The 12,680-nt window shown below is 42.0% G+C and overlaps 1 protein-coding gene across 1 annotated transcript in view; it reads left to right on the forward strand.

Annotated features, from left to right (window-relative positions):
* The window catches only part of LOC115448114 (atrial natriuretic peptide-converting enzyme), a 61,052-nt gene that overhangs the window by 26,036 nt on the left and 22,336 nt on the right, over positions 1-12,680 (forward strand). Inside the window, exons 4-10 of the mRNA XM_037442797.1 lie at positions 6-146; positions 3,665-3,859; positions 8,313-8,445; positions 8,954-9,106; positions 10,056-10,274; positions 10,456-10,597; positions 12,083-12,288. Coding sequence (XP_037298694.1) covers positions 6-146; positions 3,665-3,859; positions 8,313-8,445; positions 8,954-9,106; positions 10,056-10,274; positions 10,456-10,597; positions 12,083-12,288 — 1,189 coding nt within the window. The remainder of the gene's footprint in view (positions 1-5; positions 147-3,664; positions 3,860-8,312; positions 8,446-8,953; positions 9,107-10,055; positions 10,275-10,455; positions 10,598-12,082; positions 12,289-12,680) is intronic.

A 12,680-nucleotide genomic window follows, 5' to 3' on the forward strand; every position in this document is an offset into this window, starting at 1 on the left:
TGTAGATGTTGCGCGACATGCGCGGCGCGGGCCCGGAGTCGTCTCCGCACCGGTTCCGCCTGATGCAGCTCGCGCTCAACGCCGTGGCGCTGCTCGCCATCACCGGCGCACTCTTCGCGTACTTCCGAGCCAACCCTGCCGTACAGGTATAATGACAATATAGTATCAGCCCTGTATTATACTGTCCCACTGCTGGGCTCGGGCCTCCTCTACTACTGAGAGGGGTTAGGCCTTAGTCCACCACGCTGGCCTAGTGCGGGTTGGTAGACTTCACACACCTTCAAAATTCCTATAGAGAACTTCTTAGGTATGCAGGTTTCCTCACTATCTTTTCCTTCACCGTTAAAGCAAGCGATAATTCACAAAGAATACACACATAACTTTAGAAAATTCAGAGGTGTGTGTCCTTGGGATTTGAACCTGCGGACATTCATCTCGGCAGTCCGTTCCACAACCAACTAGGCTATCGCCGCTTTTTTACAAAGCGCTTTTTTACCGCTGTACAGGTATGTAGCATTAATTTGCAGTTCAATGACGAGACGAATTTCCACTCGCCTGATGATAATAAGTAGCCTCTGTATTCCAAGGGTCTCAAACTATAACCATAATAGTTATAAGTTATGTTATGGAATTCATTGCGATGAAAAATGATTATACCTGTATACACAACTTTGGGAGTTGTCTGTACTGTGTACCAATCCGCTTCGTGGTAGACGAGCCCTAAGCACTCATTAGACCCGTACTGCCAAATAGATTGGGAGTGAAATGTCACAGCGTATTACCGAGTGTTATTTGAAACGTAACGGCTTGAGACCGCGAGAGGTGTATAGTGTAAGCAGTAATATCTTACAGTAAGAGGCTTATGTACTGTAACGTACGAAATAGACGTGATTATGTTTTTATCATAAAAATTCACGTTAGGGGTATAGGTAGAAATTTTCCTGTCATAGGCGTAGCTCGCTAGCTAGCCTAGCCTAGGAGGTGTGGGGGCTGAGGTAGTCGGCTTCTAACCTACAAAAACCCTTGCCTTTACAGAGTCTTGGGTGATGCAGGCCGCGCGTTCATTTGGCGACCAGTATGTTTACAATGTGACAAAAAGACTAACACGTAGCTGATGCATCAATATTAAACGCCATCGACTTACGAGTCACGTTTTTTGGGGCATTCTAAGCGGACTGCTACTTTTTGCTCCCGCCCTACTAAAAATAACCTGTAGGTACGCCCATGTATCTTTTATGCGTAAGCCAGTTTGAGTTCTTGCGTTGTCCTTTTCTGTCGCTAACCTGCAGGTGTGTCCCGGTTTGAAGAATATTCTCTATCCATTCCTACCCCCATCAAGCGTCATTCCAGTTTATCATAAGCATTTAATAAATATATTCGTATATTTTCCTGTTTTATTACACTTACCTATACACAAATACCTTATTAATTGGCGCTCGAAGTTTATTTTGACAATCTTCCCACTCGATCCCCCGCTCAATCCGTCTTTGGCGTTTCACCTCCCTTATTTATGCCGAAATAAACAACTCAAAGGCTGTGGGAGTATTTAATCTTCTTATACGTCGAAAATCAAGGACCCAGATTCTCTTTTGAGATACCGTAATATATAAAAATAAATAAATAAATAAAAAAGCCTTTTATTTCTTATTACTTAAACTAAAAAATATGATAAGATACTTAACTAATTTAACTAATTTTATCTCTAACAATATGCTTATATAAAATTAATTGATATCTAACTAATAAGAACCCTTCGTTTCGAAGGTGAAGGCCTCCTCTAGAGTTTTCCATTTGTCCCTATCTTTAGCCATGTTCATCCAACTTTCACCCGCCACCTGCACTACATCATCTGCCCACCTGGCCGTTGGTCTACCTCTCTTTCTGGTGCCTGATGGTCCAGTCCAAGAAGTCAGTCTTTGAGTCCATCGATTGTCGGTCAACCTGGCTATGTGACCAGCCCAGCGCCACTTTAATTTCTTTTACCTTATATTTTTGTGAGGTATTTTCTGTAGTCTAATATATAAAGTATCAAAAACCATAATATATAAAGTATCAAAAATTCAAAACATAACGTAATTTTATGGCAACATTAGCTTTTGTTTGCTGCAGTCCGTCCTTGGTATAAAAGCCTACTTTCGGGATGAAAAGTAATGCTTCTAGTAGTGCTTCTCCTTAGTGAAAAAAATTTAGGAATAGGAGTTTCAGATATTACTTCTAAATCTAAACGAACAAATATCTGTTAAAAATATTAATTCGATGAAATATTGTAATACATTGTACATAATGTAATTATTAACTTTGAATCTCAAAGCGTAAATTAATTCCAGCATATACAGGTTATACAATTACCTGAACGCAAACATAAAAATTAAATTGAAAAAACAATTGTTCTCGTCCACAGTGAAGAGATCGCACAAAGAGCGCGTATTTAATTTCCATCGTTCAGGCCGCGAAGTGGCTCTCTGTGTGAAACAATCAAAATAAGGGCAGGGCTGTAGCCAGGTGGGGGACATTATATAACAGATACAACTGTTAAATTGTTTGTTTGATAATGAGACGATAGTGGTGAAGGGTATTTTTTTCGAAAACAAACCCGACATAACCTATAGGTAACATATTATATGTATATAAATGCGGCTTCCAAATCGTTCCGACATTATATACATACAATATTACATATTTTACATTTTTCATAAGTTACGAAAAGAAAGTCGTCAGGAATCGGGTAAAACGGAGCCTTCCCCACTGTGAGAAGAGTAGGTTGTTTGGTAGTAAGATTTTATGATAATGTGTGTCCAGAAATAATAGAAACACGATAAAGGTTTCAATTAAATTTGTAACGTAGAGCACTATAGTGCGTAGTCGTAAAAAAATCTTCAAGTCATCACTGCAGACAGTGCCTTTTATGCCAGATAAAAAGAATATCATACAAAACCTTGTATAAATATACGGACTATCCACGACAATGAAGATTTACTAAAAAAGTATCACGTGTAACGCCTATGGGGGTCAGGCCCCCGTTACACCTAAAGTACGCACAGTTTCAAAATTTCTATACAATTTGTGCGACTTCGTGCCCGCGGTACAATTCGCTTGTTAGAATCCTTTGTGCTCATTGTTTTAATTTTCGTTTGTTTAACTTTTTCAACAAGGCGCCGTATTGTTTCGTTGTGCGTTATTCACGTGTCGTCTTCACATTTTCCTTGGCACGACTCCATTTTGTTTTTTCTTTGATGTTTTGCGATTCGTTGAGGTGTATTAATAAAAAAATATATATAATTTTTTATTGTACTTTTTTATGTTAAACGAATCGAAAATGATTGCTGATCAGGCAGGTCATAAAATGCTAGGGGCTGAGGACGATCTAGTGTGAATGATAAGCTATGAATATCGATTTTGCAAGTAAAGTTTTATGAACATAATTACTGTAATCATATTTCGAAGAGGTCAAGTTTGTAGTGATGTCAGTAATTATGCCGTGAATCATGCAGACCAGTGTTACTATGCGGACACCAATTTGGTTGAAATTTTAAGAGCTGATTAGACGATAGCCTCGCTTCAATAAACACATAACGCTTTTCTAATTGCGTATAGATCATTGCCTTCCCGAACTAAAAACGTATCTCTTGTTACCACCAAGATAACCAAGGTGTATCCCCCTCAGTACGTGTCGCAAGTGGTGAACCGCTCGGCGGTGGTGACGTGGCCGGCGCCCGCGGAGCCGCCGGGCGCGCGCAACCCCGCGCCGGGCGTGTGCCTGCCCGTCATCGTCAGCTTCTGCCAGCAGCACCGCATCTCCTACAACTTCACCGTCTTCCCCAACTATATAGGACATTTCGGGCAAAGGGATGCCCAGCAGGTGAGGTTACACACCAATTACATTCAAATCAAATAAAATTGTTCTTAAATTAATTGAATATTTAGCTAAAAATATGTAAATAACTTCAACATTTAATACTTTGCAAATTATGTCCGCACGCGTTAAGATATAATTTGAATTGGTGTATCTAGGGGGTAATTACAGATACCAGCTTCTGATATTCGTTTCCAAAAGATAAACTTGGCTTGGTATTGAATTATTAATTGAAGCGATTGTCTTACATCGCACTCTATGCGTAATGATCTTATTTTGGAATGATAACATAAATTCTAAAATATTCAAAGTAGTCCTGAAGCCGCCTGTAAGCTTCCAAAAACGGCTTCTCTGAAGTTTGGGTTGATAAGCCGTTGTTATTTGCTGATATGTTGATATGTCACTCGAAAAACAATAACAATAAATGAACATAAGAACCCCGTGAAAGTACAAATAAAAATATTTTCGCAATACATTATCCAGAATAATTGGAATGCAGTAATCATTTTGATGATTGAACCTGACCCACGCACAATAGTCTAATACAAAATTAATTAATCCATATAACTATATTGAATTTGCTCGTGTCCTTTCCGTCCGTTGAGATTACGATGTATCAGACGACACAATGATTTAATGTTACTTTATTATAGTTAATAAATAATATCATTCCTGTATTATATACTGTTCTATTGCTCGGCACGGGTATCTCTACTACTGAGATAGGTTAGGTCCGCCACGTTAGTCTAGCGCGGGTTGGCAGACTACATACTTTCGAAATTATTAGGTATCTCCATCTCAGTTCTAAGCCCATGTACTGACTAGAAAGGCAATTATTATACAACAATAAACAACAAAGAGATATTTTATACAAATAAATAAATACTTTGAAAATCCTTAAATTCTTTCCGGTCCGAAGCCTTTAAAGATAAAGAAGCAATTATCGTACAATAATCAATAAAGAGAAATTGTATTTTGAAGTATGCACGTACTTTCCATTATTCATAATCCAATGAGGGTGCAGATACTGGTTGGGGAGCCCTTTGAGCGTCGTTAAGTAGCCATTATGGGGCGAACACTCGGCCCTCCGTCTAATGAAGAGCGTCATAAGTATGCGGACAAAATGACGTGTTTTTAATAATCTTTTGTTGATTTATCGAAGGGCGAGGTTTTTGATCTTTTTTTGAAGATTTTTTGATGAACCTAAATAGCTAGGGATAGTTTGTGGTAATATTTTAGGTGATGGAATAGATAAAAGTAGTTTTTATTAATTTGTCTTTCTCTTATAAGAGACTTTGCTTGGATAGGTGAATCCCCTACTAGCCGAAATTCGGGCATAGCGGCGAATTTATATGATACTAGCTTCCGCCCGCAGCTTCGCCCGCGTGGATTTCGGGTTTCAAAAATGGAGAAGGTGCTCAATTTGTCGGTATTTTTTTTTAATTTATGGTGGTATGCAGGTGGTCCGATTGTCCGGTCAGGGTCTGATGATGGGATCCTGGTGAAATCGAAGGAACTTTTAACCATTAAGGTTGCACACGAAATGACGGAAGCTTAAAAAATGGAGTAACTTCTCCCGTTTTCCCAACATTTTCCATCACTGCTATGCTCCTATTAATTGTAGCGTGATGAAAAGTATACTATAACCAGCTCAGGAGTATGAAAAATAATTGTACCAAGTTAAGTTAGTTAGTTAGATAGGTAATTTTTGTTTCTATAACAGTTATACAGACAGACAGACAAAAATTTTACTAATTGCATTTTTGGCATCAGTATCGATCCCTAATCACCCCCAGTTATTTTGGAAATATATTTCATGTACAGAATTGACCTCTCTACAGATTTATTATAAGTATAGATATGCAAAAGTAGCTCAAAAATTGTCCAATACGAAAACATGCATTTTAAAGTAAAACAAAAGAAATAATATCGTGAAGCCAACCAAATAACTAATGATATATTAAATTTTGTGACTGTTCAATTTAGTCGGGTCCGCGATATCACTTTTGTTGAGTTTCAGAACGCGACATTACATTATTATATTCTGTGCTCCAACTCACACTGCTTTGATGTTAGGAACACACCTACATTGCTTAGACAACAGTGAACTTTATACAATAGCAATAAAGCTCAAATTGACTCTACGTATTAGAAAACGTTTGTATGGGAAATAGAAAAATGCTGTTTTGAGGATTTTCCCGGCAATTATTCGAATTTTTCTCACCTTTTAAATCTTCCCTAGACCTCCACGAATAATTCAAGACCAAGATAAGATAAATCCGTTCAGCCGTTCTCGAGTTTTAGCGAGACTAACGAACAGCAATTGATTTTTATATATATAGATTATAGTAAACAGTGTACCCCATACACAGCTGTACTTACTTACTGTTACATCACTCTTAAAGTCCGGTGTGACGGCGATCCGACATGACCGGACAGATATCAGGCACAGGACCAACGAATTTAAGTACTTTCCAAGGCACAGGGTACCACACCGCCAACTTCCTGATACCGAGGTGAACAGTATTTTTTAGGATGGAAAAATCTAGCCACCATTATATTTGGCACGATCCGAGATTTGAACCCAGGACCACAGCACGGTAGTCGTTCTCGTACCGCGTACGTCCTCGTCCTCGAATCGTAGTTAGCTTATTACCATGCTTCAAAAAACGTCCCTGAAACCGTCCATCAATAACCCATGAGACGTGGCTCCTCACGCCGCGGCGAGATTAGGCCGCGTTCCAATTAATTAGGGCCCGGCTTTGATCGCATCGACATCGACAGTTCACCGTGTGTTTACTCGAAGGCTTGAATTCTCGATATCTTTGAAGGTTTATTTGGTTTTCGGTTAAGTTTGATTATATTTGATTATGTAAGTTACCGTTCCGTTGATTTAGCGTGACCGAGCTGTGGGCCAAAGGATGTTGAGTTTCATGTCAAAGTAAGGAAAAAGGATTTAGTTAAATATGGAGTCTCATTATTTTTAAACCCCTAGCCTATGGAAATTATCGTTTCACAAAGGATACTTTAAGGGAAATTTCTAGTAACTTCGTTAACATTAATACTTTAAGACGAATGAGATAACGAATCAGCAGAATCATTCAACTGTCGATTGGGTTTGATTCGGAAGGCATGAACAAAAATGCCCCCTAATGTTATGTCCGGCCAAGTGCATTTACCTGCCTATCTGCCTATCCCTTGATTTACAAAGGTGTGTTTATGTTTTTTTCGTCCTTGTCAAACACACAGCTGTTTTACGTTAATAAAAGTTAATGCGTTTAGGTAAAAGGATTATATCATAACACAGAAGTCGTTAGCGGATCAACCTTCGGCGAATCAATCATTGTCACAACACAATAGGGGTTTCAGGCTTACAGGCTGAAAGCTATGTTTTTAGTATGAATAATTAGTATCACGATTTTAGAGAGCAGAAAAACATTTATATATGACGATGACGAGACGAATTTGCCCGACCGAGCATCACGAATATTTATAACAGCAATCTGAACCGGACTTCAAATGCCCTGCACTAAAGTTTGTCGGTTAAATGTGTTTAGGTGGGAGAATAATAGAAATTATGAATAAAGGTAAAAAAAAGCGGCGATAGCCCAGTTGGTTGTGGAACGGACCGCCGAGATGAATGTCCGCAGGTTCAAATCTCAAGGGCACACACCTCTGACTTTTCAAAAAAATATGTGTGTATTCTTTGTGAATTATCGCTTGCTTTAACGGTGAAGGAAAACATCGTGAGGAAACCTGCATGCCTGAGAAATTCTCTATTAGGAATTTACGAGGGGGTGTAAAGTCTACCAACCCGCACTAGGCCAGCGTGGTGGACTAAGGCCTATTCCGTCTCAGTAATAGAGGAGGCCCGTGCCCAACAGTGGGACAGTATATAATACAGGGCTGATATTATTATTTATTATATATGAATAAAGGTTAAAATTACGGCAACCGTGGGAGCACTAGTTAATTCTCTGTCTATTACTTCCAAGACTCAGGTATTTATATATTGTGAAACGAACATTGGAAAATAATGTCGAGATGGTACATACGATAAATCTGAAAGCCGCCATCCAAGAGATATTAAGCTAAAACAAAATTTTCTTGACATTACGTTAAAGGTCAACATTTGACCTTAAGAGTTCTACGTCCTTTGAGATAACCTTTGAGGAATTTTGAGTAATTTCATTACGTTCGAAATAAGTGTACGTTCGTAACGACCCAAAAATATGTTAATTTGGCTTATTATCCTTATTTAACCCCTATGTTCGTGTCTTATTACTTGGCATCAATCTTTGAGTGATCCACTCCTGGGTAATTGGTGTTAGAACCCACGCACAGTATTGGCCGGCTTAGTGATCGAACTTGACACTTACCGATACACATCTAGACAATTTAAACTGAACCTTTGTATCTACTATATATGTCTTGGTTCTAAGAAACATTTCTGCCGTAGGATCTAGAAATCTACGACGCTGTGGTGGACGTGCGGTGTTACGAGCTAACTGCACTGTTCCTCTGCTCATTATTCGTGCCGAAGTGTGGACCCCTGGGCCACATGGTGAGGCCATGCAGGAGTCTCTGTCAAGGTAAGATTTTGTTTACCAAGTACAGCGTGGTCTAGGCCAATTTATGTTTATAGGGGGCAGATGGTTTGATATTTAGTGGGGAAAATAGAAGATGTGTTACTTTATAATCAGTGATTATCATAGACTATGAATGCTGTAACTACGAGAGGAAGAGTTCAACATTGTTCAACTTTTAGGGGGAATCGGAACTAAGGTTATTTGTTGGATTTTATGTTTCATCTACGAAACGTACCAAAATTCTGTCAATTTTTACAATCACTCAAAGCAAACCGACTTCAGCAATTTTGAAACTTAGAGGACTTACGGCGTGTCGCGCACATAGAATTATTGAAATATTACCGCTAGTGTAAACGCATCTATAAGTTCTTGCTTATTTCTGTGTGAACTTGTTGGTCTTAACTTAAATTAAGTATATTATATTTACATAAAATTTAATCTGACCTACAAGAACTGTTAGTTACTCAACTGAATTACTACCAAGTCTCCAAGTTTGTAACAATGCGAACAGAAACGATGCGGCGCTGCGGGTTCTTCCTGGAGGTGTTCGGTCTGTCGATGCCGGACTACCTGCAGTGCGAGATCTTCCCCGAGTCGGTGGACACGGACGTGTGTCTCGGCAACAGGGAGGTCAAGGACGCGCGCTTCAGAGCCGCCAAGCCTGGTGAGTATTCTTTGTACAGGCAAAATTACTCCACTGAGCCCAATGGTGAGTGTACTGTCAGAATATTGAAGCGACTTTGATTAAAATACAAATGTTTCACCAACTAATCGACCAGTACGACTACGATCAACTGCCCAGGTCTGTCAAACGCTGTTTTTATAACAAAAATTGTCACAAATACTCTCACAAGTATATTTTTATGTTAACAGTACAAAGTGGCCTCTAGATGACTGAGGATTTTCTATGAATAGTCGACATTATCCCGGGATGTGTGAAACCAAATATACACACAGATTGTTGCTGTTATGAACATAATTACGCAGGCCTCGCTATAGTAGGTAGTAGGGTAATACAAACATCCCATCAGTAACAATTTTTATTATATGTTTTATTAATATAATTTTTAGTAAGGTACTTTGGAGCATGAGAGTTTTGGTTTTGAAATATTTAAATTGTCAAATAAAAGAAATAACATCAACAAATAAACTATTTGGATGCGTGAAATGAATACCTAGTTCAATTGTTAACTTTTATATTCAATCGGATTATAATTTATTCGATGGATATTTTTCTGATGATTGAAAAATCCGTGCATCAGTTAAAAGTTATTTGCCCTTTTTGCGTACTATTTCATTATGTAGTAAATTCGTGTGGCCGACGATATGTTGGTACTGACAAAGCAGCGGATCCGCCGACAGGAGCGGAAGATAGTTTTTCGACGTCTTCCGCGATACGTACATACACGTGATTTTTACTCGATAGCTTTACCCTTCTCCCCGGGGCGAATTGAGTTATTTTACGAGTATTTCAGTTCTTTACTGGGTGAAATAAATATGGAATCTTTGAAAACAACAATTTTCGTAATAACTTAAGAGAAATGGAGAGTATATTGGCTCTCAGTGAAGATGCCGAGTATGGCTGATGTGCGTGTGTGCGTGTGCGTGTGCAGTGTGCCCGAGCGGGTTCCAGTGCGACGTGAAGCGCTGCATCCCGCACGACTGGCGCTGCGACGGACACGTGGACTGCGCCGACCGCTCCGACGAGCTCAACTGCCGCGTGTGCAAGCGCAGCGGCGACGTGCACTGCGGCAACCAGCGCTGCATCTCGCAGGCGCACCTCTGCGACGGCAAGCTCGACTGTCCCTGGGGGCAGGACGAGAGGAACTGCCGTGAGTGCCGCCACACCTTACCTACCCTCCAATACAATACTTAATAAATCACCTAAATCGATAAAATCATGATAGAACTGTGGACAATATACAAAGATCAAATATTAGAGGATAGGGAGTATTACCAGCTCTCCAGGAGATGTTCGTTTTTCATCAAGTTATAATTGTCTGTGACTGTCAGTGCGGCTGAGCGAGGCGACGGGCGACGTGGGCCGCGGCGAGCTGCAGGTGTACCGCGCCGCCAACCACTCGTGGTTCCCCGCCTGCCTCGCCACGCTCGACGACAACACCGCGCTCAAGCTCTGCTCCATGCTGGGATACTCGTGAGTCCAACAGATCTACTAGTTCTGAGCGAGGCGACGGGCGACGTGGGCCGCGGCGAGCTGCAGGTGTACCGCGCCGCCAACCACTCGTGGTTCCCCGCCTGCCTCGCCACGCTCGACGACAACACCGCGCTCAAGCTCTGCTCCATGCTGGGATACTCGTGAGTCCAACAGATCTACTAGTTCTGAGCGAGGCGACGGGCGACGTGGGCCGCGGCGAGCTGCAGGTGTACCGCGCCGCCAACCACTCGTGGTTCCCCGCCTGCCTCGCCACGCTCGACGACAACACCGCGCTCAAGCTCTGCTCCATGCTGGGATACTCGTGAGTCCAACAGATCTACTAGTTCTGAGCGAGGCGACGGGCGACGTGGGCCGCGGCGAGCTGCAGGTGTACCGCGCCGCCAACCACTCGTGGTTCCCCGCCTGCCTCGCCACGCTCGACGACAACACCGCGCTCAAGCTCTGCTCCATGCTGGGATACTCGTGAGTCCAACAGATCTACTAGTTCTGAGCGAGGCGACGGGCGACGTGGGCCGCGGCGAGCTGCAGGTGTACCGCGCCGCCAACCACTCGTGGTTCCCCGCCTGCCTCGCCACGCTCGACGACAACACCGCGCTCAAGCTCTGCTCCATGCTGGGATACTCGTGAGTCCAACAGATCTACTAGTTCTGATCTACTAGTTCTGAGCGAGGCGACGGGCGACGTGGGCCGCGGCGAGCTGCAGGTGTACCGCGCCGCCAACCACTCGTGGTTCCCCGCCTGCCTCGCCACGCTCGACGACAACACCGCGCTCAAGCTCTGCTCCATGCTGGGATACTCGTGAGTCCAACAGATCTACTAGTTCTGATCTACTAGTTCTGAGCGAGGCGACGGGCGACGTGGGCCGCGGCGAGCTGCAGGTGTACCGCGCCGCCAACCACTCGTGGTTCCCCGCCTGCCTCGCCACGCTCGACGACAACACCGCGCTCAAGCTCTGCTCCATGCTGGGATACTCGTGAGTCCAACAGATCTACTAGTTCTACTAGTAACGAACCAGGCCGTTAGTAGATAAAAGAGTCATCATTATATTTACCTTGGCGTTTAAAAAAAATATTTATTAGGAAGATAGTTAACGTTCCTATTCTCCCGTAATGTATAAAAATATTAAGCTACGACTTTCTTCTGTGTATTCAGAAATGTAGATGTCGAAAAATATTCACCCTTCCCTTTATGTAAATTTATATTCGCGCGTGAATTTTGTTGAAACTGACAATTATCGGCATCCATCGGCTAACGGCTTGCAAAGGATTTTACCCGACCTGAGTAAACTGCCATGAAACTATGCCGACTGATCTGAATTCCATAAATTTATTCGTATAAAGAATTAAAATTTTAACCTTATTGAACATCTGATTGTATTAGACCACGTGTTGTATTAAGATTTCGGCGAAACTTTGTACAATTATTGTCTTTCAAAGATATTGTAACGATCTCTCTTTCTCGCAGCTGGGTGAACAGAAGCTCAGCGGTGACAGTCGGCTTGACAACAACACCAAACCCTCGAGGAGTGGGATCTAGGGCAGGGAGGATGCATGTGGTGGGAGCCGCACTCTCCTACCGAGCGTTCCTGAGGAGTGAAGGAGGGCTGCTGCGAGAGCTGAAGGAGTGCCGACACGACTCCACCAGGGTTCACCTCGTCTGCAATCATTATGGTAAGTTTTATAATAATATCAGTATTATGTAATGTCTACTACTGGGTACAGGTCTCCTATGCTACTAAGAGGATTTAAGCCTTACCACGCTGGCCTACCGCAGGCTTGGCAAACTTCACATACCCCTAAAATTCTGATATGCACTATTTAATGGTAAGTGTTACAAATTGCAATATGTATATTGTATACTAGCTTCCGCCCGCAGCTTCGCCCGCGTGGATTTCGGTCTTCAAAAATGGAGGAGGTGCTCAATTTGTCGGGATGTTTTTTTAATGTATGGTAGTATGCAGGTGGTCCGATTGTCCGATTAGGGTCTGATGATGGGATCCTGGTGAAATCAAAGGAAGCATATAGCATGATTCAGTATTCACGCGTGATGGCTTATTATTAGC

The sequence above is a fragment of the Manduca sexta genome, chromosome 25 (assembly GCF_014839805.1).
Source record: "Manduca sexta isolate Smith_Timp_Sample1 chromosome 25, JHU_Msex_v1.0, whole genome shotgun sequence".
Lineage (NCBI taxonomy): Eukaryota > Metazoa > Arthropoda > Insecta > Lepidoptera > Sphingidae > Manduca > Manduca sexta.